This window comes from Oncorhynchus nerka, linkage group LG18 (genome assembly GCF_034236695.1).
Source record: "Oncorhynchus nerka isolate Pitt River linkage group LG18, Oner_Uvic_2.0, whole genome shotgun sequence".
NCBI classification, from domain to species: domain Eukaryota; kingdom Metazoa; phylum Chordata; class Actinopteri; order Salmoniformes; family Salmonidae; genus Oncorhynchus; species Oncorhynchus nerka.
This window is the reverse complement of record NC_088413.1, coordinates 6,840,068-6,867,567: the sequence shown is the minus strand read 5'-3', so window position 1 is coordinate 6,867,567 and position 27,500 is coordinate 6,840,068. Positions and strand designations below refer to the sequence as shown.

General features: G+C 40.8%; 1 protein-coding gene across 1 annotated transcript in view; it reads right to left on the bottom strand.

Annotated features, from left to right (window-relative positions):
* LOC135561975 (WD repeat-containing protein 19-like) overlaps positions 1–27,500 on the bottom strand; it is a 101,597-nt gene that overhangs the window by 27,527 nt on the left and 46,570 nt on the right. The window contains exons 11-18 of the mRNA XM_065004508.1: positions 26,077–26,159; positions 24,687–24,770; positions 20,193–20,339; positions 16,164–16,288; positions 15,594–15,703; positions 15,163–15,231; positions 12,492–12,569; positions 12,080–12,176 (exon numbers count right to left, since the gene is read on the bottom strand). Of these exons, the coding sequence (XP_064860580.1) occupies positions 12,080–12,176; positions 12,492–12,569; positions 15,163–15,231; positions 15,594–15,703; positions 16,164–16,288; positions 20,193–20,339; positions 24,687–24,770; positions 26,077–26,159 (793 nt within the window). The remainder of the gene's footprint in view (positions 1–12,079; positions 12,177–12,491; positions 12,570–15,162; positions 15,232–15,593; positions 15,704–16,163; positions 16,289–20,192; positions 20,340–24,686; positions 24,771–26,076; positions 26,160–27,500) is intronic.

Genomic DNA, 27,500 nt, shown 5'->3' with positions numbered 1-27,500 from the left:
TGCAGACTGCTCCTCTGTATATATATATATATATATATGTGTACCTGCAGACTGCTCCTCTCTCTATATATATATATATATATATGTGTACCTGCAGACTGCTCCTCTGTATATATATATATATATGTATGTGTACCTGCAGACTGCTCCTCTGTATATATATATATATATATATATGTATGTGTACCTGCAGACTGCTCCTCTGTATATATATATATATATATATATGTATGTGTACCTGCAGACTGCTCCTCTGTATATATATATATATATGTATGTGTACCTGCAGACTGCTCCTCTGTGTATATATATATATATATATATATATGTGTACCTGCAGACTGCTCCTCTGTGTATATATATATATATATATATATATGTGTACCTGCAGACTGCTCCTCTGTGTATATATATATATATATATATATGTACCTGCAGACTGCTCCTCTGTATATATATATATATATATATATATATGTGTACCTGCAGACTGCTCCTCTGTGTATATATATATATATGTGTACCTGCAGACTGCTCCTCTGTATATATATATATATGTATGTGTACCTGCAGACTGCTCCTCTGTATATATATATGTATATATATATGTGTACCTGCAGACTGCTCCTCTGTGTATATATATATGTATATATATGTATATATATATGTGTACCTGCAGACTGCTCCTCTGTATATATATATATATATATGTGTACCTGCAGACTGCTCCTCTGTATATATATGTGTATATATATATGTGTACCTGCAGACTGCTCCTCTGTGTATATATATATGTATATATATATATATATATGTGTACCTGCAGACTGCTCCTCTGTGTATATATATATGTATATATATGTGTACCTGCAGACTGCTCCTCTGTGTATATATATATGTATATATATATATATATATGTACCTGCAGACTGCTCCTCTGTGTATATATATATGTATATATGTATGTGTACCTGCAGACTGCTCCTCTGTATATATATATATATATATGTATGTGTACCTGCAGACTGCTCCTCTGTGTATATATATATGTGTACCTGCAGACTGCTCCTCTGTGTATATATATATGTGTACCTGCAGACTGCTCCTCTGTGTATATATATATGTATATATATATATATGTGTACCTGCAGACTGCTCCTCTGTGTATATATATATGTATATATATGTGTACCTGCAGACTGCTCCTCTGTGTATATATATATGTATATATATATGTGTACCTGCAGACTGCTCCTCTGTGTATATATATATGTATATATATATATATATATGTGTACCTGCAGACTGCTCCTCTGTGTATATATATATGTATATATATATATATGTGTACCTGCAGACTGCTCCTCTGTGTATATATATATATATGTACCTGCAGACTGCTCCTCTGTGTATATATATATGTATATATGTATGTGTACCTGCAGACTGCTCCTCTGTATATATATATATGTATGTGTACCTGCAGACTGCTCCTCTGTATATATATGTATATATATATGTGTACCTGCAGACTGCTCCTCTGTATATATATATATATGTATATATATATATGTGTACCTGCAGACTGCTCCTCTGTATATATATATATATGTATATATATATGTGTACCTGCAGACTGCTCCTCTGTATATATATATATATATATATATATGTGTACCTGCAGACTGCTCCTCTGTATATATATGTATATATATATGTGTACCTGCAGACTGCTCCTCTGTATATATATATATATATATGTGTATGTGTACCTGCAGACTGCTCCTCTGTATATATATATATATGTGTACCTGCAGACTGCTCCTCTGTATATATATATATATATATATATGTGTACCTGCAGACTGCTCCTCTGTATATATATATGTATGTATGTGTACCTGCAGACTGCTCCTCTGTATATATATATGTGTACCTGCAGACTGCTCCTCTGTATATATATATATATGAGTGTGTACCTGCAGACTGCTCCTCTGTATATATATATATATATATATGTGTACCTGCAGACTGCTCCTCTGTATATATATATATGTATATATATATGTGTACCTGCAGACTGCTCCTCTGTATATATATATATGTATGTGTACCTGCAGACTGCTCCTCTGTATATATATATATATATATATATATGTATGTGTACCTGCAGACTGCTCCTCTGTGTATATATATGTATATATATGTATGTGTACCTGCAGACTGCTCCTCTGTATATATATATATGTATGTGTACCTGCAGACTGCTCCTCTGTATATATATATATATGTGTACCTGCAGACTGCTCCTCTGTATATATATATATATGAGTGTGTACCTGCAGACTGCTCCTCTGTATATATATATGTATATATATATGTATATATATGTATGTGTACCTGCAGACTGCTCCTCTGTATATATATATATATGAGTGTGTACCTGCAGACTGCTCCTCTGTATATATATATATATATATATATATATATATATGTGTACCTGCAGACTGCTCCTCTGTATATATATATATGTATGTGTACCTGCAGACTGCTCCTCTGTATATATATATGTATATATATATGTATATATGTATGTGTACCTGCAGACTGCTCCTCTGTGTTTATGTATATATATGTATGTGTACCTGCAGACTGCTCCTCTGTATATATATATATGTATGTGTACCTGCAGACTGCTCCTCTGTATATATATATATATATATATGTGTACCTGCAGACTGCTCCTCTGTATATATATATATATATATGTGTACCTGCAGACTGCTCCTCTGTATATATATATATATATATGTGTACCTGCAGACTGCTCCTCTGTATATATATACATATATATATATATATATATGTGTACCTGCAGACTGCTCCTCTGTGTTTATATATATATATATGTGTACCTGCAGACTGCTCCTCTGTATATATATACATATATATATATATATATATGTGTACCTGCAGACTGCTCCTCTGTGTTTATATATATATATATGTGTACCTGCAGACTGCTCCTCTGTATATATATATATATATATATATGTATATATGTATGTGTACCTGCAGACTGCTCCTCTGTGTGTATATATATATATATATATGTGTACCTGCAGACTGCTCCTCTGTATATATATATATATGTGTACCTGCAGACTGCTCCTCTGTATATATATGTGTATGTGTACCTGCAGACTGCTCCTCTGTGTATATATATGTATATATGTATGTGTACCTGCAGACTGCTCCTCTGTATATATATATATGTGTACCTGCAGACTGCTCCTCTGTATATATATATATATATGTATATATATATGTGTACCTGCAGACTGCTCCTCTGTATATATATATATATATATATATATATGTGTACCTGCAGACTGCTCCTCTGTGTATATATATATGTATATATATATATATGTGTACCTGCAGACTGCTCCTCTGTGTATATATATATATGTGTACCTGCAGACTGCTCCTCTGTGTATATATATATGTATATATGTATGTGTACCTGCAGACTGCTCCTCTGTATATATATGTATATATATATGTGTACCTGCAGACTGCTCCTCTGTATATATATATATATGTATATATATATGTGTACCTGCAGACTGCTCCTCTGTATATATATATATATGTATATATATATGTGTACCTGCAGACTGCTCCTCTGTATATATATATATATATATATATATATGTGTACCTGCAGACTGCTCCTCTGTATATATATGTATATATATATGTGTACCTGCAGACTGCTCCTCTGTATATATATATATATATATGTGTATGTGTACCTGCAGACTGCTCCTCTGTATATATATATATATGTATATATATATGTGTACCTGCAGACTGCTCCTCTGTATATATATATATATATATATATATGTGTACCTGCAGACTGCTCCTCTGTATATATATGTATATATATATGTGTACCTGCAGACTGCTCCTCTGTATATATATATATATGTATGTGTACCTGCAGACTGCTCCTCTGTATATATATATATATATATATATGTGTACCTGCAGACTGCTCCTCTGTATATATATATGTATGTATGTGTACCTGCAGACTGCTCCTCTGTATATATATATGTGTACCTGCAGACTGCTCCTCTGTATATATATATATATGAGTGTGTACCTGCAGACTGCTCCTCTGTATATATATATATATATATATGTGTACCTGCAGACTGCTCCTCTGTATATATATATATGTATATATATATGTGTACCTGCAGACTGCTCCTCTGTATATATATATATATATGTGTACCTGCAGACTGCTCCTCTGTGTATATATATATGTATATATATATGTGTACCTGCAGACTGCTCCTCTGTGTATATATATATGTATATATATATGTGTACCTGCAGACTGCTCCTCTGTGTATATATATATGTATATATGTATGTGTACCTGCAGACTGCTCCTCTGTGTATATATATATGTATATATGTATGTGTACCTGCAGACTGCTCCTCTGTATATATATATATATATGTATGTGTACCTGCAGACTGCTCCTCTGTATATATGTATATATATATGTGTACCTGCAGACTGCTCCTCTGTATATATGTATATATGTATGTGTACCTGCAGACTGCTCCTCTGTATATATATATATATGAGTGTGTACCTGCAGACTGCTCCTCTGTATATATATATGTATATATATGTATGTGTACCTGCAGACTGCTCCTCTGTATATATATATATATATGTATGTGTACCTGCAGACTGCTCCTCTGTATATATATATATATATGTGTACCTGCAGACTGCTCCTCTGTGTATATATATATGTATATATATATGTGTACCTGCAGACTGCTCCTCTGTGTATATATATATGTATATATATATGTGTACCTGCAGACTGCTCCTCTGTGTATATATATATGTATATATATATGTGTACCTGCAGACTGCTCCTCTGTGTATATATATATGTATATATATATATGTGTACCTGCAGACTGCTCCTCTGTGTATATATATATGTATATATATATGTGTACCTGCAGACTGCTCCTCTGTGTATATATATATGTGTACCTGCAGACTGCTCCTCTGTGTATATATATATGTATATATATATGTGTACCTGCAGACTGCTCCTCTGTGTATATATATATATGTATATATGTATGTGTACCTGCAGACTGCTCCTCTGTATATATATATATATATATGTGTACCTGCAGACTGCTCCTCTGTATATATATATGTATATATATATGTGTACCTGCAGACTGCTCCTCTGTGTATATATATATGTATATATATATGTGTACCTGCAGACTGCTCCTCTGTGTATATACATATGTATATATATATATATATGTGTACCTGCAGACTGCTCCTCTGTGTATATATATATGTATATATGTATGTGTACCTGCAGACTGCTCCTCTGTATATATATGTATATATATATATATGTGTACCTGCAGACTGCTCCTCTGTATGTATATATATATGTATATATATATGTGTACCTGCAGACTGCTCCTCTGTATATATATATATATGTATATATATATGTGTACCTGCAGACTGCTCCTCTGTATATATATATATATGTATATATATATGTGTACCTGCAGACTGCTCCTCTGTATATATATATATATGTATATATGTATGTGTACCTGCAGACTGCTCCTCTGTATATATATATATATGTATATATATATGTGTACCTGCAGACTGCTCCTCTGTATATATATATATATATGTGTACCTGCAGACTGCTCCTCTGTATATATATATATATGAGTGTGTACCTGCAGACTGCTCCTCTGTATATATATATATATGAGTGTGTACCTGCAGACTGCTCCTCTGTATATATATATATATATATATATATATATATGTGTACCTGCAGACTGCTCCTCTGTGTTTATGTATATATATGTGTACCTGCAGACTGCTCCTCTGTATATATATATATATATGTGTACCTGCAGACTGCTCCTCTGTATATATATATATATATATGTATGTGTACCTGCAGACTGCTCCTCTGTATATATATATATGTATATATGTATGTGTACCTGCAGACTGCTCCTCTGTATATATATATATATGTATATATGTATGTGTACCTGCAGACTGCTCCTCTGTATATATATATATATGTATATATATATGTGTACCTGCAGACTGCTCCTCTGTATATATATATATATATGTATGTGTACCTGCAGACTGCTCCTCTGTATATATATATATATATATATATATATATATGTGTACCTGCAGACTGCTCCTCTGTATATATATATATATGTGTATGTGTACCTGCAGACTGCTCCTCTGTATATATATATATATGTATATATATATGTGTACCTGCAGACTGCTCCTCTGTATATATATATATATGTGTACCTGCAGACTGCTCCTCTGTATATATATATATATATATATGAGTGTGTACCTGCAGACTGCTCCTCTGTATATATATATATATGTATGTGTACCTGCAGACTGCTCCTCTGTGTATATATATATATGTATATATATATGTGTACCTGCAGACTGCTCCTCTGTATATATATATATATGTATATATATATGTGTACCTGCAGACTGCTCCTCTGTATATATATATATATGTGTACCTGCAGACTGCTCCTCTGTATATATATATGTATATATATGTATGTGTACCTGCAGACTGCTCCTCTGTATATATATATATATATATATATATATATGTATGTGTACCTGCAGACTGCTCCTCTGTGTATATACATGTATATATATATATATGTATATATATATGTGTACCTGCAGACTGCTCCTCTGTATATATATATATATGTGTACCTGCAGACTGCTCCTCTGTATATATATATGTATATATATGTATGTGTACCTGCAGACTGCTCCTCTGTATATATATATATATATATATATATATGTATGTGTACCTGCAGACTGCTCCTCTGTGTATATATATGTATATATATGTATGTGTACCTGCAGACTGCTCCTCTGTATATATATATATGTATGTGTACCTGCAGACTGCTCCTCTGTATATATATATATATGTGTACCTGCAGACTGCTCCTCTGTATATATATATATATATGTGTACCTGCAGACTGCTCCTCTGTATATATATATATGTATGTGTACCTGCAGACTGCTCCTCTGTATATATATATGTATATATATGTATGTGTACCTGCAGACTGCTCCTCTGTATATATATATATATATGAGTGTGTACCTGCAGACTGCTCCTCTGTATATATATATATATATATATATGTGTACCTGCAGACTGCTCCTCTGTATATATATATATATATATATGTGTACCTGCAGACTGCTCCTCTGTGTGTATATATATATATATATATATATGTGTACCTGCAGACTGCTCCTCTGTATATATATATATATATGTATGTGTACCTGCAGACTGCTCCTCTGTATGTATATATATATATGTATGTGTACCTGCAGACTGCTCCTCTGTATGTATATATATATATGTATGTGTACCTGCAGACTGCTCCTCTGTATATATATATATATATGTATGTGTACCTGCAGACTGCTCCTCTGTATATATATATATATATATATATGTGTACCTGCAGACTGCTCCTCTGTGTGTATATATATATATATATATATGTGTACCTGCAGACTGCTCCTCTGTATATATATGTATATATATATGTGTACCTGCAGACTGCTCCTCTGTATATATATATATATATATACATATGTGTACCTGCAGACTGCTCCTCTGTATATATATATATATATATATATATATGTGTACCTGCAGACTGCTCCTCTGTATATATATATATATGTGTACCTGCAGACTGCTCCTCTGTATATATATGTGTATGTGTACCTGCAGACTGCTCCTCTGTGTATATATATGTATATATGTATGTGTACCTGCAGACTGCTCCTCTGTATATATATATATATGTGTACCTGCAGACTGCTCCTCTGTATATATATATATATATATATGTGTATGTGTACCTGCAGACTGCTCCTCTGTATATATATATATGTATGTGTACCTGCAGACTGCTCCTCTGTATATATATATATATATGTATGTGTACCTGCAGACTGCTCCTCTGTATATATATATATATGTATGTGTACCTGCAGACTGCTCCTCTGTATATATATATACATGTGTACCTGCAGACTGCTCCTCTGTATATATATATATATATGTATATGAGTGTATACCTGCAGACTGCTCCTCTGTATATTATATATATGTATATGAGTGTATACCTGCAGACTGCTCCTCTGTATATATATATATGTATATATGTATGTGTACCTGCAGACTGCTCCTCTGTATATATATATATGTATATATATATGTGTACCTGCAGACTGCTCCTCTGTATATATATATATATATATGTGTACCTGCAGACTGCTCCTCTGTATATATATATATATATGTATGTGTACCTGCAGACTGCTCCTCTGTATGTATATATATATATGTATGTGTACCTGCAGACTGCTCCTCTGTATATATATATATATATATATGTGTACCTGCAGACTGCTCCTCTGTATATATATATATATATATATATATATATATATATATATATGTGTACCTGCAGACTGCTCCTCTGTATATATATATATATGTGTACCTGCAGACTGCTCCTCTGTATATATATGTGTATGTGTACCTGCAGACTGCTCCTCTGTGTATATATATGTATATATGTATGTGTACCTGCAGACTGCTCCTCTGTATATATATATATGTGTACCTGCAGACTGCTCCTCTGTATATATATATATATATATATATATGTGTATGTGTACCTGCAGACTGCTCCTCTGTATATATATATATGTATGTGTACCTGCAGACTGCTCCTCTGTATATATATATATATGTATGTGTACCTGCAGACTGCTCCTCTGTATATATATATATATGTATGTGTACCTGCAGACTGCTCCTCTGTATATATATATATATATATGTATGTGTACCTGCAGACTGCTCCTCTGTATATATATATATGTATATATGTATGTGTACCTGCAGACTGCTCCTCTGTATATATATATATGTATATATATGTGTACCTGCAGACTGCTCCTCTGTATATATATATGTATATATATATGTATGTATGTGTACCTGCAGACTGCTCCTCTGTATATATATATATATGTATGTATGTGTACCTGCAGACTGCTCCTCTGTATATATATATGTATGTGTACCTGCAGACTGCTCCTCTGTATATATATATATATATGTACCTGCAGACTGCTCCTCTGTATATATATATATATATATGTATGTGTACCTGCAGACTGCTCCTCTGTATATATATATATATGTATGTATGTGTACCTGCAGACTGCTCCTCTGTATATATATATATATATGTATGTATGTGTACCTGCAGACTGCTCCTCTGTATATATATATATATATGTATGTGTACCTGCAGACTGCTCCTCTGTATATATATATGTATGTGTACCTGCAGACTGCTCCTCTGTATATATGTATATATATGTATATATATATGTGTACCTGCAGACTGCTCCTCTGTATATATATATATATATATGTATGTGTACCTGCAGACTGCTCCTCTGTATATATATATATATATGTGTACCTGCAGACTGCTCCTCTGTATATATATATATATGTATGTGTACCTGCAGACTGCTCCTCTGTATATATATATATATATATGTATGTGTACCTGCAGACTGCTCCTCTGTATATATATATATATGTATGTGTACCTGCAGACTGCTCCTCTGTGTATATATATATATATATATATATGTGTACCTGCAGACTGCTCCTCTGTATATATATATGTATGTGTACCTGCAGACTGCTCCTCTGTATATATATATATATGTATGTGTACCTGCAGACTGCTCCTCTGTATATATATATATGTATGTGTACCTGCAGACTGCTCCTCTGTATATATATATATATATGTATATGTGTACCTGCAGACTGCTCCTCTGTATATATATATGTATGTGTACCTGCAGACTGCTCCTCTGTATATATGTATATATATGTATATATATATGTGTACCTGCAGACTGCTCCTCTGTATATATATATATATATATATGTATGTGTACCTGCAGACTGCTCCTCTGTATATATATATATATGTGTACCTGCAGACTGCTCCTCTGTATATATATATATATGTATGTGTACCTGCAGACTGCTCCTCTGTATATATATATATATGTATGTGTACCTGCAGACTGCTCCTCTGTATATATATATATATATGTATGTGTACCTGCAGACTGCTCCTCTGTATATATATATATATATATGTGTACCTGCAGACTGCTCCTCTGTATGTATATATATATATATGTGTACCTGCAGACTGCGCCTCTGTATGTATATATATATGTATATATGTATGTGTACCTGCAGACTGCTCCTCTGTATATATATATATATATATATATATATATGTATGTGTACCTGCAGACTGCTCCTCTGTATATATATATATATATATATGTATGTGTACCTGCAGACTGCTCCTCTGTATATATATATATATATGTATGTGTACCTGCAGACTGCTCCTCTGTATATATATATATATATGTATGTGTACCTGCAGACTGCTCCTCTGTATATATATATATATATATATGTATGTGTACCTGCAGACTGCTTCTCTGTATATATATATATATATATGTGTACCTGCAGACTGCTCCTCTGTATATATATATATATATGTATGTGTACCTGCAGACTGCTCCTCTGTATATATATATATATATATATGTATGTGTACCTGCAGACTGCTCCTCTGTATATATATATATATGTATGTGTACCTGCAGACTGCTCCTCTGTATATATATATATATATGTGTACCTGCAGACTGCTCCTCTGTATGTATATATATATATATATGTGTACCTGCAGACTGCTCCTCTGTATATATATGTATATGTGTACCTGCAGACTGCTCCTCTGTATATATATATATATATATATATATATATGTATGTGTACCTGCAGACTGCTCCTCTGTATATATATATATATGTATATATATATGTGTACCTGCAGACTGCTCCTCTGTATATATATATATATATATATGTATGTGTACCTGCAGACTGCTCCTCTGTATATATATATATATATATATATGTGTACCTGCAGACTGCTCCTCTGTATATATATATATATATATATATATATATATGTGTACCTGCAGACTGCTCCTCTGTATATATATATATATATATATGTATGTGTACCTGCAGACTGCTCCTCTGTATATATATATATATGTATGTGTACCTGCAGACTGCTCCTCTGTATATATATATATATATATATATATGTGTACCTGCAGACTGCTCCTCTGTATATATATATATGTATGTGTACCTGCAGACTGCTCCTCTGTATATATATGTATATATATATGTGTACCTGCAGACTGCTCCTCTGTATATATATATATATATGTATGTATGTGTACCTGCAGACTGCTCCTCTGTATATATATATATATATGTATATATATATGTGTACCTGCAGACTGCTCCTCTGTATATATATATATATATATATATATATATATGTGTACCTGCAGACTGCTCCTCTGTATATATATATATATATGTATGTGTACCTGCAGACTGCTCCTCTGTATATATATATATATATATATATATATATGTGTACCTGCAGACTGCTCCTCTGTATATATATATATATATATGTGTACCTGCAGACTGCTCCTCTGTATATATATATATGTATGTGTACCTGCAGACTGCTCCTCTCTATATATATATATATATATGTGTACCTGCAGACTGCTCCTCTGTATATATATATATATATATATATATATGTGTACCTGCAGACTGCTCCTCTCTATATATATATATATATATATATATATGTGTACCTGCAGACTGCTCCTCTCTATATATATATATATATGTATGTGTACCTGCAGACTGCTCCTCTCTAGCGATGATGATGGCAGTACATGCTGCCTCTCTGTACTGCAGTAGGCCCATGTAGAGACGGAACAGGTACTTGGGATCCTGGGAGGAAGGGGGAAGACAACACCACTACTCAGTGATTGGCTCCCTGTCAGATGGCAGCCAATCAGACGGCACGTCAGAGAGAGCAAACGCACGGATTGGGTGGCAGGTGGAGGGGTGGGGACAGAGAGCCTACACAATGCTTATAGTGGAAAATAAATGACAGACAGACAGACAGACAGACAGACAGACAGACAGACAGACAGACAGACAGACAGACAGACAGACAGACAGACAGACAGACAGACAGACGACTATTCCAATCAATTAAAGACAGACAGACAGATATTGATAAGTTAGTATAATATTGATTACCTTGGGCATGCCGTCACTTTCCCCCATCAGGTAATCAATCAGCTCATTGGTCAAAGACTCATCCTTGGCTTGGCCCACCTGGAAAACACACACACACACACACACACACAGTCTTGTATAACTAACCTTGTGGGGACACACTTACCCTAAACACACAGTCTTGTATAACTAACCTTGTGGGGACACACTTACCCTAAACACACAGTCTTGTATAACTAACCTTGTGGGGACACACTTACCCTAAACACACAATCTTGTATAACTAACCTTGTGGGGACACAATTCAGTCCTATTCAAAATGTTATTTTCCCTAACCCATACTCTTAACCCTAGTTCCTAACCCTAACCCTAGTTCCTAACCCAAAACCCTAGTTCATAACCCTAGTTCCTAACCCATACTCTTAACCCTAGTTCCTAACCTATACTCTTAAACCTAAACCCTAGTTCCTAACCTATACTCTTAAACCTAAACCCTAGTTCCTAACCTATACTCTTAAACCTAAACCCTAGTTCCTAACCTATACTCTTAACCCTAGTTCCTAACCCTAACCCTAGTTCCTAACCCAAAACCCTAGTTCCTAACCCTAAACCCTAGTTCCTAACCCTAACCCTAGTTCCTAACCCATACTCTTAACCCTAGTTCCTAACCCATACTCTTAACCCTAGTTCCTAACCCATACTCTTAACCCTAGTTCCTAACCCATACTCTTAACCCTAACCCTAGTTCCTAACCTATACTCTTAACCCTAACCCTAGTTCCTAACCCTAGTTCCTAACCCATACTCTTAACCCTAACCCTAGTTCCTAACCTATACTCTTAACCCTAACCCTAGTTCCTAACCTATACTCTTAACCCTAGTTCCTAACCTATACTCTTAACCCTAGTTCCTAACCTATACTCTTAACCCTAACCCTAGTTCCTAACCCTAACCCTAGTTCCTAACCCTAACCCTAGTTCCTAACCAATACTCTTAACCCTAGTTCCTAACCTATACTCTTAACCCTAACCCTAGTTCCTAACCTATACTCTTAACCCTAACCCTAGTTCCTAACCCTAGTTCCTAACCTATACTCTTAACCCGAGTTCCTAACCCATACTCTAAACCCTAGTTCCTAACCCTAGTTCCTAACCCTAGTTCCTAACCTATACTCTTAACCCTAATTCCTAACCCATACTCTTAACCCTAGTTCCTAACCTATACTCTTAACCCTAACCCTAGTTCCTAACCCTAGTTCCTAACTCATACTCTAAACCCTAGTTCCTAACCTATACTCTTAACCCTAGTTCCTAACCCATACTCTTAACCCTAGTTCCTAACCCATACTCTTAACCCTAGTTCCTAACCCATACTCTTAACCCTAGTTCCTAACCCATACTCTTAACCCTAGTTCCTAACCCATACTCTTAACCCTAGTTCCTAACCCTAGTTCCTAACCCATACTCTTAACCCTAGTTCCTAACCCATACTCTTAACCCTAGTTCCTAACCCATACTCTTAACCCTAGTTCCTAACCCATACTCTTAACCCTAGTTCCTAACCTATACTCTTAACCCTAGTTCCTAACCCATACTCTTAACCCTAGTTCCTAACCCATACTCTTAACCCTAGTTCCTAACCTATACTCTTAACCCTAGTTCCTAACCCATACTCTTAACCCTAGTTCCTAACCCTAACCCTAGTTCCTAACCAATACTCTTAACCCTAGTTCCTAACCCTAGTTCCTAACCTATACTCTTAACCCTAGTTCCTAACCTATACTCTTAACCCTAGTTCCTAACCCATACTCTTAACCCTAGTTCCTAACCCTAACCCTAGTTCCTAACCAATACTCTTAACCCTAGTTCCTAACCTATACTCTTAACCCTAGTTCCTAACCTATACTCTTAACCCTAGTTCCTAACCTATACTCTTAACCCTAGTTCCTAACCTATACTCTTAACCCTAACCCCTAGTTCCTAACCTATACTCTTAACCCTAGTTCCTAACCCTAACCCCTAGTTCCTAACCTATACTCTTAACCCTAGTTCCTAACCCTAACCCCTAGTTCCTAACCTATACTCTTAACCCTAGTTCCTAACCCTAAACCCTAGTTCCTAACCCCTAGTTCCTAACCCTAACCCTAGTTCCTAACCTATACTCTTAACCCTAACCCTAGTTCCTAACCTATACTCTTAACCCTAACCCCTAGTTCCTAACCTATACTCTTAACCCTAGTTCCTAACCTATACTCTTAACCCTAGTTCCTAACCCTAACCCTAGTTCCTAACCCTAACCCCTAGTTCCTAACCCTAACCCCTAGTTCCTAACCCCTAGTTCCTAATCTATACTCTTAACCCTAGTTCCTAACCTATACTCTCAACCCTAGTTCCTAACCCTAACCCTAGTTCCTAACTCTAACCCTAGTTCCTAACCCTAACCCTAGTTCCTAACCCTAACCCTAGTTCCTAACCCTAACCCTAGTTCCTAACCCTAACCCTAGTTCCTAACCCTAACCCCTAGTTCCTAACCTATACTCTTAACCCTAAACCCTAGTTCCTAACCCCTAGTTCCTAACCTATACTCTTAACCCTAAACCTAAAACTAACCTTAGCTCCTAACCAGAATTCTAACCTTAACCCCCCTAGAAACAGTTAAACACACACACACACACACACACACACTCCTGTCACCGTCTCTATAGCCATCTCGATGGCCAGGTTGTCATCAGTGTTGGGACATTTCAGGAAGTGCTTCAGGGCCTGAGAGAGAGAGAGAGAGAGAGACAGACAGACAAACAGACGGAGAGGGAGAGAGAGAGAGAGAGAGAGAAGAGAAGAGGGGTGAGTGAGTGAATGGGCCAATTTATTAATGGGGGGTGGATGGATGAATGGATGGATGCATAGATAGATAGATAGATAGATAGATGAGTACTTTGCTGTACTGATAGATAGACAGACAGACAGAAGGGATAGATATAGATAGATAGATAGATAGATAGATAGATAGATAGATAGATAGATAGATAGATAGATAGATAGATAGATAGATGAGTACTTTGCTGTACTGATAGATAGACAGACAGAAGGGATAGATATAGATAGATAGATAGATAGATGAGTACTTTGCTGTACTGGCCACACTTGTGGAAGAACCTCCCAGCCTGCAGGTGTTTGTTCTCCCCCTGGAAGTAGAGAGCCATACTCTGGTAGTCCTCCTGGGTGGCCTCAGAGCCTGTACACACACACACACACACACATAAATATTCACTACTTTCCACTGACTATGAATGCATCAACACTAACAGAGTACATCTGATAGACTCCCTCCTCCCACACACTCACCCCCCTCCTCTCAGCCCACAGACTCCCTCCTCCCACACACTCACCCCCCCTCCTCTCAGCCCACAGACACCCCCCTCCTCTCAGCCCCCCCAGCTCCTCTCAGCCCCCAGACACCCCCTCCTCTCAGCCCCCAGACACCCTCCCTCCTCCCAGCCCCCAGACACCCCCCACACAGACAGAGAGACTGACTGATGATATCAGCGTAGCTGTCCATCCCCTCCTCCCCCCACAGACAGAGAGACTAACTGATGATATCAGCGTCTGTCCATCCCCCCCCCCAGACAGAGAGACTGATGATATCAGCGTAGCTGTCCATCCCCCCTCCTCCCCCCACAGACAGAGAGACTGACTGATGATATCAGCGTAGCTGTCCATCTGCCCGTGTTGCTGAGCCAGCTGGAAGGCCTCGTCGTTACAGTGGGACAACACCAGGAACTGGATGGCTGAGCCGTAGTCACTGAGACGCAGGAAGAACCTGAAACACACACACACACACACATGAACACACACACACAGAGACATAAACACACCAGGAACTGGATGGCTGAGCCGTAGTCACTGAGACGCAGGAAGAACCTGAAACACACACACAGAGACACACACACACATAAACACACCAGGAACTGGATGGCTGAGCCGTAGTCACTGAGACGCAGGAAGAACCTGAAACACACACACACACAGAGACATAAACACACCAGGAACTGGATGGCTGAGCCGTAGTCACTGAGACGCAGGAAGAACCTGAAACACACACACACACACACACACATAAACACACCAGGAACTGGATGGCTGAGCCGTAGTCACTGAGACGCAGGAAGAACCTGAAACACACACACACACACAGAGACATAAACACACCAGGAACTGGATGGCTGAGCCGTAGTCACTGAGACGCAGGAAGAACCTGAAACACACACACACACACACACAGACATAAACACACACACACACAGAGACATAAACACACACACACACACACACACACACAGACAGACATAAACACACCAGGAACTGGATGGCTGAGCCGTAGTCACTGAGACGCAGGCAGAACCTGAAACACACACACACACAGAGACATAAACACACACACACACACACAGAGACACACACACCCACACACACAGACATAAACACACACACACAGACACACACACACACACACACACACACACACACACACACAGATAGACATAAAAACACACACACACACACACACAGATAGACATAAACACACACACACACACACACACAGATAGACATAAACACACACACACAAACACCACTTAGAATCATAATAAAAGTAGAGTCTGTCTCGCTGCATGACTGTCTGTCTCGCTGCCTGACTGTCTGTCTCGCTGACTGACTGTCTGTCTCGCTGCCTGTCTGTCTGTCTCGCTGCCTGTCTGTCTGTCTCGCTGACTGACTGTCTGTCTCGCTGCCTGTCTGTCTGTCTCGCTGACTGACTGTCTGTCTCGCTGCCTGTCTGTCTGTCTCGCTGCCTGTCTGTCTGTCTCGCTGACTGACTGTCTGTCTCGCTGACTGTCTGTCTGTCTGTCTCGCTGCCTGTCTGTCTGTCTCGCTGACTGTCTGTCTGTCTCGCTGCCTGACTGTCTCGCTGACTGTCTGTCTGTCTCGCTGCCTGCCTGACTGTCTCGCTGCCTGCCTGACTGTCTCGCTGCCTGACTGTCTGTCTCGCAGCCTGTCTGTCTGTCTCACTGTCTGTCTCGCTGCCTGACTGTCTGTCTCGCTGCCTGACTGTCTGTCTCGCAGCCTGTCCGTTTGTCTCGCAGCCTGTCTGTCTGTCTCGCTGTCTGTCTGTCTGTCTCGCTGACTGACTGTCTGTCTCGCTGCCTGTCTGTCTGTCTCGCTGCCTGTCTGTCTGTCTCGCTGCCTGTCTGTCTGTCTCGCTGACTGTCTGTCTGTCTCGCTGACTGTCTGTCTGTCTCGCTGACTGTCTGTCTGTCTCGCTGCCTGCCTGACTGTCTCGCTGCCTGACTGTCTCGCAGCCTGTCTGTCTGTCTCACTGTCTGTCTCGCTGCCTGACTGTCTGTCTCGCTGCCTGACTGTCTGTCTCGCTGCATGACTGTCTGTCTCGCTGCATGACTGTCTGTCTCGCTGCCTGACTGTCTGTCTCGCAGCCTGTCTGTCTGTCTCGCTGCCTGACTGTCTGTCTCGCTAACTGACTGTCTGTCTCGCTGCCTGACTGTCTGTCTCGCAGCCTGTCTGTCTCGCTGCCTGACTGTCTGTCTCGCTGCCTGACTGTCTGTCTCGCTGCCTGACTGTCTGTCTCGCTGCCTGACTGTCTGTCTCGCTGCCTGACTGTCTGTCTCGCTGACTGACTGTCTGTCTCGCTGCCTGTCTGTCTGTCTCGCTGCCTGTCTGTCTGTCTCGCTGAATGACTGTCTGTCTCGCTGCCTGTCTGTCTGTCTCGCTGACTGACTGTCTGTCTCGCTGCCTGTCTGTCTGTCTCGCTGCATGACTGTCTGTCTCGCTGCCTGACTGTCTGTCTCGCTGACTGACTGTCTGTCTCGCTGCCTGTCTGTCTGTCTCGCTGCCTGTCTGTCTGTCTCGCTGACTGACTGTCTGTCTCGCTGCCTGTCTGTCTGTCTCGCTGACTGACTGTCTGTCTCGCTGCCTGTCTGTCTGTCTCGCTGCCTGTCTGTCTGTCTCGCTGACTGTCTGTCTCGCTGCCTGTCTGTCTGTCTCGCTGACTGTCTGTCTGTCTCGCTGCCTGTCTGTCTGTTTCGCTGACTGACTGACTGTCTCGCTGACTGTCTGTCTCGCTGCCTGTCTGTCTGTCTCGCTGACTGTCTGTCTGTCTCGCTGACTGTCTGTCTGTCTCGCTGACTGACTGTCTGTCTCGCTGACTGACTGTCTCGCTGACTGTCTGTCTGTCTCGCTGCCTGCCTGACTGTCTCGCTGCCTGACTGTCTGTCTGTCTCACTGTCTGTCTCGCTGCCTGACTGTCTGTCTCACTGCCTGACTGTCTGTCTCGCAGCCTGTCTGTCTGTCTCACTGTCTGGCTCGCTGCCTGACTGTCTGTCTCGCTGCATGACTGTCTGTCTCGCTGCCTGACTGTCTGTCTCGCTGCCTGACTGTCTGTCTCGCAGCCTGTCCGTTTGTCTCGCAGCCTGTCTGTCTGTCTCACTGTCTGTCTCGCTAACTGACTGTCTGTCTCGCTAACTGACTGTCTGTCTCGCTGCATGACTGTCTGTCTCGCTGACTGACTGTCTGTCTCGCTGCCCGACTGTCTGTCTCGCTGCCCGACTGTCTGTCTCGCAGACTGACTGTCTGTCTCGCAGCCTGTCCGTCTGTCTCGCAGCCTGTCTGTCTGTCTCAACGTCTGTCTGTCTCGCTGTCTGGCTCGCTGCCTGACTGTCTGTCTCGCTGCATGACTGTCTGTCTCGCTGCCTGACTGTCTGTCTCGCTGCCTGACTGTCTGTCTCGCTGCCTGTCTGTCTGTCTGTCTCGCTGCCTGACTGTCTGCCTCGCTGCCTGTCTGTCTGTCTCGCAGCCTGTCTGTCTCACTGTCTGTCTGTCTCGCTGCCTGACTGTCTCGCTGCCTGTCTGTCTGTCTCGCTAACTGACTGTCTCGCTGACTGTCTGTCTCGCTGCCTGTCTGTCTGTCTCGCAGCCTGTCTGTCTGTCTCGCAGCCTGTCTGTCTGTCTCGCTGACTGACTGTCTCGCTGCCTGACTGTCTGTCTGTCTCGCAGCCTGTCTGTCTGGCTGCATGACTGTCTGTCTCGCTGCCTGACTGTTTGTCTCGCTGCCTGACTGTCTGTCTCGCAGCCTGTCTGTCTGTCTCACAGCCTGTCTGTCTGTCTCGCAGCCTGTCTGTCTGTCTCGCTGACTGACTGTCTGTCTCGCTGCCTGACTGTCTGTCTCGCTGCCTGACTGTCTCGCTGCCTGACTGTCTGTCTCGCAGCCTGACTGTCTGTCTCGCAGCCTGTCTGTCTGTCTCGCAGCCTGTCTGTCTGTCTCGCAGCCTGTCTGTCTGTCTCGTTGACTGACTGTCTGTCTCGCTGCCTGACTGTCTGTCTCGCTGCCTGACTGTCTCACTGCCTGACTGTCTGTCTCGCTGACTGACTGTCTCGCAGCCTGTCTGTCTGTCTGTGTCGCAGCCTGTCTGTCTGTCTCACTGTCTGTCTCGCTGCCTGACTGTCTCGCTGCCTGTCTGTCTGTCTCGCTGCCTGACTGTCTCGCTGACTGACTGTCTGTCTCGCTGCCTGACTGTCTGTCTCGCTGCCTGTCTGTCTGTCTCGCTGCCTGTCTGTCTGTCTCGCTGCCTGACTGTCTGTCTCGCTGACTGACTGTCTGTCCCTCTGACTCTGTGTCTGTCCCTCTGACTGTGTGTCTGTCCGTCTGTCCCCACCTGGCAACCATCTTGGCCCCGTCGATGCTCTGCGTCTCCCTGACAATGCGGACGGCGTCTTCAGGGTTGTTGAGGTGATCCAGCAACACCCGGATCACGTTGTCCCAGTCCCTGGCACTCTCATAGGCCTGGGCAGCCTCCTTAAACCTGACACATACAATATTATCCCCAGTCCCTGGCACTCTCATAGGCCTGGGCAGCCTCCTTAAACCTGACACACACAATATTACCCCCAGTCCCTGGCACTCTCATAGGCCTGTCTCCTTAAACCTGACACATACAATATTACCCCCAGTCCCTGGCACTCTCATAGGCCTGGGCAGCCTCCTTAAACCTGACACACACAATATTACCCCCAGTCCCTGGTACTCTCATAGGCCTGGGCAGCCTCCTTAAACCTGACACATACAATATTACCCCCAGTCCCTGGTACTCTCATAGGCCTGGGCAGCCTCCTTAAACCTGACACATACAATATTACCCCCAGTCCTTGGCACTCTCATAGGCCTGTCTCCTTAAACCTGACACATACAATATTACCCCCAGTCCCTGGCACTCTCATAGGCCTGACTCCTTAAACCTGACACACACAATATTACCCCCAGTCCCTGGCACTCTCATAGGCCTGGGCAGCCTCCTTAAACCTGACACATACAATATTATCCCCAGTCCCTGGTACTCTCATAGGCCTGTCTCCTTAAACCTGACACACACAATATTACCCCCAGTCCCTGGCACTCTCATAGGCCTGTCTCCTTAAACCTGACACACACAATATTACCCCCAGTCCCTGGCACTCTCATAGGCCTGGGCAGCCTCCTTAAACCTGACACATACAATATTATCCCCAGTCCCTGGTACTCTCATAGGCCTGTCTCCTTAAACCTGACACACACAATATTACCCCCAGTCCCTGGCACTCTCATAGGCCTGTCTCCTTAAACCTGACACACACAATATTACCCCCAGTCCCTGGCACTCTCATAGGCCTGGGCAGCCTCCTTAAACCTGACACACACAATATTACCCCCAGTCCCTGGTACTCTCATAGGCCTTATCCCAGTCCCTCACACTGCCTCCTTAAACCATAATATTATCCCAGTCCCTCACACTGACTCCTTAAACCATAATATTATCCCAGTCCCTCACACTGTCTCCTTAAACCATAATATTATCCCTCACACTGTCTCCTTAAACCATAATATTATCCCAGTCTCTCACACTGCCTCCTTAAACCATAATATTATCCCTCACACTGTCTCCTTAAACCATAATATTATCCCAGTCCCTCACACTGCCTCCTTAAACCATAATATTATCCCAGTCCCTCACACTGACTCCTTAAACCATAATATTATCCCTCACACTGTCTCCTTAAACCATAATATTATCCCAGTCCCTCACACTGCCTCCTTAAACCATAATATTATCCCTCACACTGTCTCCTTAAACCATAATATTATCCCTCACACTGCCTCCTTAAACCATAATATTATCCCAGTCCCTCACACTGACTCCTTAAACCATAATATTATCCCTCACACTCACTCCTTAAACCATAATATTATCCCTCACACTGCCTCCTTAAACCATAATATTATCCCAGTCCCTCACACTGCCTCCTTAAACCATAATATTATCCCTCACACTGTCTCCTTAAACCATAATATTATCCCAGTCCCTCACACTGCCTCCTTAAACCATAATATTATCCCAGTCCCTCACACTGCCTCCTTAAACCATAATATTATCCCTCACACTCACTCCTTAAACCATAATATTATCCCTCACACTGCCTCCTTAAACCATAATATTATCCCAGTCCCTCACACTGCCTCCTTAAACCATAATATTATCCCAGTCCCTCACACTGCCTCCTTAAACCATAATATTATCCCTCACACTGTCTCCTTAAACCATAATATTATCCCAGTCCCTCACACTGCCTCCTTAAACCATAATATTATCCCAGTCCCTCACACTGTCTCCTTAAACCATAATATTATCCCTCACACTGCCTCCTTAAACCATAATATTATCCCAGTCCCTCACACTGCCTCCTTAAACCATAATATTATCCCTCACACTCACTCCTTAAACCATAATATTATCCCTCACACTGCCTCCTTAAACCATAATATTATCCCAGTCCCTCACACTGCCTCCTTAAACCATAATATTATCCCAGTCCCTCACACTGTCTCCTTAAACCATAATATTATCCCTCACACTGTCTCCTTAAACCATAATATTATCCCAGTCCCTCACACTGCCTCCTTAAACCATAATATTATCCCAGTCCCTCACACTGCCTCCTTAAACCATAATATTATCCCTCACACTGCCTCCTTAAACCATAATATTATCCCAGTCCCTCACACTGTCTCCTTAAACCATGATATTATCCCAGTCCCTCACACTGCCTCCTTAAACCATAATATTACCCCTCACACTGTCTCCTTAAACCATAATATTATCCCAGTCCCTCACACTGCCTCCTTAAACCATAATATTATCCCTCACACTGCCTCCTTAAACCATAATATTATCCCTCACACTGCCTCCTTAAACCATAATATTATCCCAGTCCCTCACACTGTCTCCTTAAACCATAATATTATCCCTCACACTGTCTCCTTAAACCATAATATTATCCCAGTCCCTCACACTGCCTCCTTAAACCATAATATTATCCCTCACACTGTCTCCTTAAACCATAATATTATCCCTCACACTCACTCCTTAAACCATAATATTATCCCTCACACTGCCTCCTTAAACCATAATATTATCCCAGTCCCTCACACTGCCTCCTTAAACCATAATATTATCCCTCACACTGGCTCCTTAAACCATAATATTATCCCAGTCCCTCACACTGCCTCCTTAAACCATAATATTACCCCTCACACTGCCTCCTTAAACCATAATATTATCCCAGTCCCTCACACTGCCTCCTTAAACCATAATATTATCCCTCACACTGTCTCCTTAAACCATAATATTATCCCTCACACCGACTCCTTAAACCATAATATTATCCCTCACACTGCCTCCTTAAACCATAATATTATCCCTCACACTGTCTCCTTAAACCATAATATTATCCCAGTCCCTCACACTGTCTCCTTAAACCATAATAGTATCCCTCACACTGCCTCCTTAACCCATAATATTATCCCAGTCCCTCACACTGTCTCCTTAAACCATAATATTATCCCAGTCCCTCACACTGACTCCTTAAACCATAATATTATCCCTCACACTGCCTCCTTAAACCATAATATTATCCCAGTCCCTCACACTGTCTCCTTAAACCATAATATTATCCCAGTCCCTCACACTGCCTCCTTAAACCATAATATTATCCCTCACACTGTCTCCTTAAACCATAATATTATCCCTCACACTGCCTCCTTAAACCATAATATTATCCCAGTCCCTCACACTGCCTCCTTAAACCATAATATTACCCCAGTCCCTCACACTGCCTCCTTAAACCATAATATTATCCCTCACACTGACTCCTTAAACCATAATATTATCCCAGTCCCTCACACTGCCTCCTTAAACCATAATATTATCCCTCACACTGCCTCCTTAAACCATAATATTATCCCAGTCCCTCACACTGCCTCCTTAAACCATAATATTACCCCAGTCCCTCACACTGCCTCCTTAAACCATAATATTATCCCTCACACTGTCTCCTTAAACCATAATATTATCCCTCACACTGTCTCCTTAAACCATAATATTATCCCAGTCCCTCACACTGCCTCCTTAAACCATAATATTATCCCTCACACTGCCTCCTTAAACCATAATATTATCCCAGTCCCTCACACTGCCTCCTTAAACCATAATATTATCCCTCACACTGCCTCCTTAAACCATAATATTATCCCAGTCCCTCACACTGCCTCCATAAACCATAATATTACCCCAGTCCCTCACACTGCCTCCTTAAACCATAATATTATCCCAGTCCCTCACACTGCCTCCTTAAACCATAATATTATCCCAGTCCCTCACACTGTCTCCTTAAACCATAATATTATCCCTCACACTGCCTCCTTAAACCATAATATTATCCCTCACACTGTCTCCTTAAACCATAATATTATCCCTCACACTGCCTCCTTAAACCATAATATTATCCCAGTCCCTCACACTGTCTCCTTAAACCATAATATTATCCCAGTCCCTCACACTGCCTCCTTAAACCATAATATTATCCCTCACACTGTCTCCTTAAACCATAATATTATCCCAGTCCCTCACACTGCCTCCTTAAACCATAATATTATCCCAGTCCCTCACACTGCCTCCTTAAACCATAATATTATCCCTCACACTGCCTCCTTAAACCATAATATTATCCCAGTCCCTCACACTGCCTCCTTAAACCATAATATTATCCCTCACACTGTCTCCTTAAACCATAATATTATCCCTCACACTGCCTCCTTAAACCATGGAGGTTGTACCTACTTGCCGTCCACCTCCTTGGCCTTGGCGTACTGCAGGTGGATCTTAGGAGAGGAGACCTGAGGGAGTAACTCTCCTACTTTAGACCTGAGAGAGAGAGACACAGAGAGACAGAGAGACAGAGAGAGAGAGAGAGACACAGAGAGACAGAGAGAGAGAGAGACACAGAGAGAGAGAGAGATATATATATATATAGAGAGAGAGATATATATATAGAGAGAGAGAGACACAATAGAGACAGAGAGCGAGACAGAGAGACAGAGAGAGAGAGAGAGAGAGAGAGAGACAGACAGAGAGACAGAGAGAGAGAGAGAGAGAGAGAGAGACAGAGAGAGAAAGACAGAGAGAGACAGACAGAGAGAGAGAGACAGAGAGAGACAGACAGAGAGAGACAGACAGACAGAGAGACAGAGAGAGACAGACAGACAGAGAGACAGAGAGACAGAGAGAGAGAGAGAGACAGAGAGAGAGAGAGAGACAGAGAGAGAGAGAGAGAAAGAGAGAGAGAGAGAGACAGAGAGAGAAAGAGAGAGAGAGACAGAGAGAGAGAGAGAGACAGAGAGAGAAAGAGAGAGAGAGAGAGAGAGAGAGAGAGAGAGAGAGAGAGAGACAGAGAGACAGAGAGAGAAAGTGAGAGAGAGAGAGACAGAGAGAGAAAGAGAGAGAGAGACAGAGAGAGAGAGAGAGAGACAGAGAGAGAGAGAGAGAGAGAGAGAGAGAGAGAGAGAGAGAGAGAGAGAGAGAGAGAGAGAGAGAGAGAGAGAGAGACAGAGAGAGAGAGAGACAGAGAGAGAGACAGAGAGAGAGAGAGAGAGAGAGAGAGAGACAGAGAGAGAGAGAGACAGAGAGAGAGACAGAGAGAGAGAGAGAGAGAGAGAGAGAGAGAGACATTGGCTGAAAATATATGAGATGTGTGTGTGTGTGTATCTGTGTGTGTGTGTGTGTGTGTGTGTGTGTGTGTGTGTGTGTGTCTGTGTGTGTGTGTGTGTGTGTGTATCTGTGTGTGTGTGTGTGTGTGTGTGTGTGTATCTGTGTGTGTGTGTGTGTATCTGTGTGTGTGTGTGTGTGTGTGTATCTGTGTGTGTGTGTGTGTGTGTGTATCTGTGTGTGTGTGTGTGTTTTGTGTGTGTGTGTGTGTATCTGTGTATCTGTGTGTGTGTGTGTGTTTGTATCTGTGTGTGTGTGTGTGTTTGTATCTGTGTGTGTGTGTGTGTGTATATATGTGTGTGTGTGTATATATATGTGTGTGTGTGTATATATATATATGTGTGTGTGTGTGTGTGTGTGTGTGTATGTATCTGTGTGTGTGTATGTATCTGTGTGTGTGTGTGTGTATGTATCTGTGTGTGTGTGTGTGTGTGTGTGTGTGTGTGTGTGTGTGTGTGTCTCTCACCAGTTCTTGCAGCGTATGTAGACTGAGGCAGCCTTGTCATAGTACTGCCCCTTCTCATACAGCTGGGCTGCTTCAGAGAACTGCTGTAGAAACACAAGAGAGGGAGAATTACTAATGTCCCTTCTGATACAGACAGAGAGGGAGAATTACTACTGTCCCTTCTGATACAGACAGAGAGAATTACTACTGTCTCTTCTGATACAGACAGAGAGAATTACTACTGTCTCTTCTGATACAGACAGAGAGGGAGAATTACTACTGTCTCTTCTGATACAGACAGAGAGGGAGAATTACTACTGTCTCTTCTGATACAGACAGAGAGGGAGAATTACTACTGTCTCTTCTGATACAGACAGAGAGAATTACTACTGTCTCTTCTGATACAGACAGAGAGGGGGAATTACTACTGTCTCTTCTGATACAGACAGAGAGGGAGAATTACTACTGTCTCTTCTGATACAGACAGAGAGAATTACTACTGTCTCTTCTGATACAGACAGAGAGAATTACTACGGTCTCTTCTGATACAGACAGAGAGGGAGAATTACTACTGTCTCTTCTGATACAGACAGAGAGGGAAAATTACTACTGTCTCTTCTGATACAGACAGAGAGGGAGAATTACTACTGTCTCTTCTGATACAGACAGAGAGAATTACTACTGTCTCTTCTGATACAGACAGAGAGGGAGAATTACTACTGTCTCTTCTGATACAGACAGAGAGAATTACTACTGTCCCTTCTGATACAGACAGAGAGAATTACTACTGTCTCTTCTGATACAGACAGAGAGGGAGAATTACTACTGTCCCTTCTGATACAGACAGAGAGGGAGAATTACTACTGTCCCTTCTGACACAGACCGAGAGGGAGAATTAGGCCGAAACACGCTAATTATCCAAATTCACAAAACATCCAGAAAGCTAAAAGATAATTACTAAACACAATTGGAAAGAATTAACCAAGAAAACAGAGCAAACTAGAATGCTATTTGGCCCTAAACAGAGAGTACACAGTGGCAGAATACCTGATCACTGTGACTGACCCAAACTTAAGGAAAGCTTTGACTATGTACAGACTCAGTGAGCATAGCCTTGCTATTGAGAGAGGCCGCCGGAGAGACTGAGACAGAGACGTAGAGATAGAGAGATATATAGATAGATAGATAGATAGAGGCAGACAGACAGACAGATATATAGGTAGAGAGAAAAGGATGGATGGATGGGCAGACACCTTCATGTTCTCCAGTATGACTCCACAGTCTTTCCTCAGGAGAGATAGAAATAGAGAGAGATAGAGGTAGAGAGTGACACCTTCATGTTCTCCAGTATGACTCCACAGTCTTTCCTCAGGAGAGATAGAAATAGAGAGAGATAGAGGTAGAGAGTGACACCTTCATGTTCTCCAGTATGACTCCACAGTCTT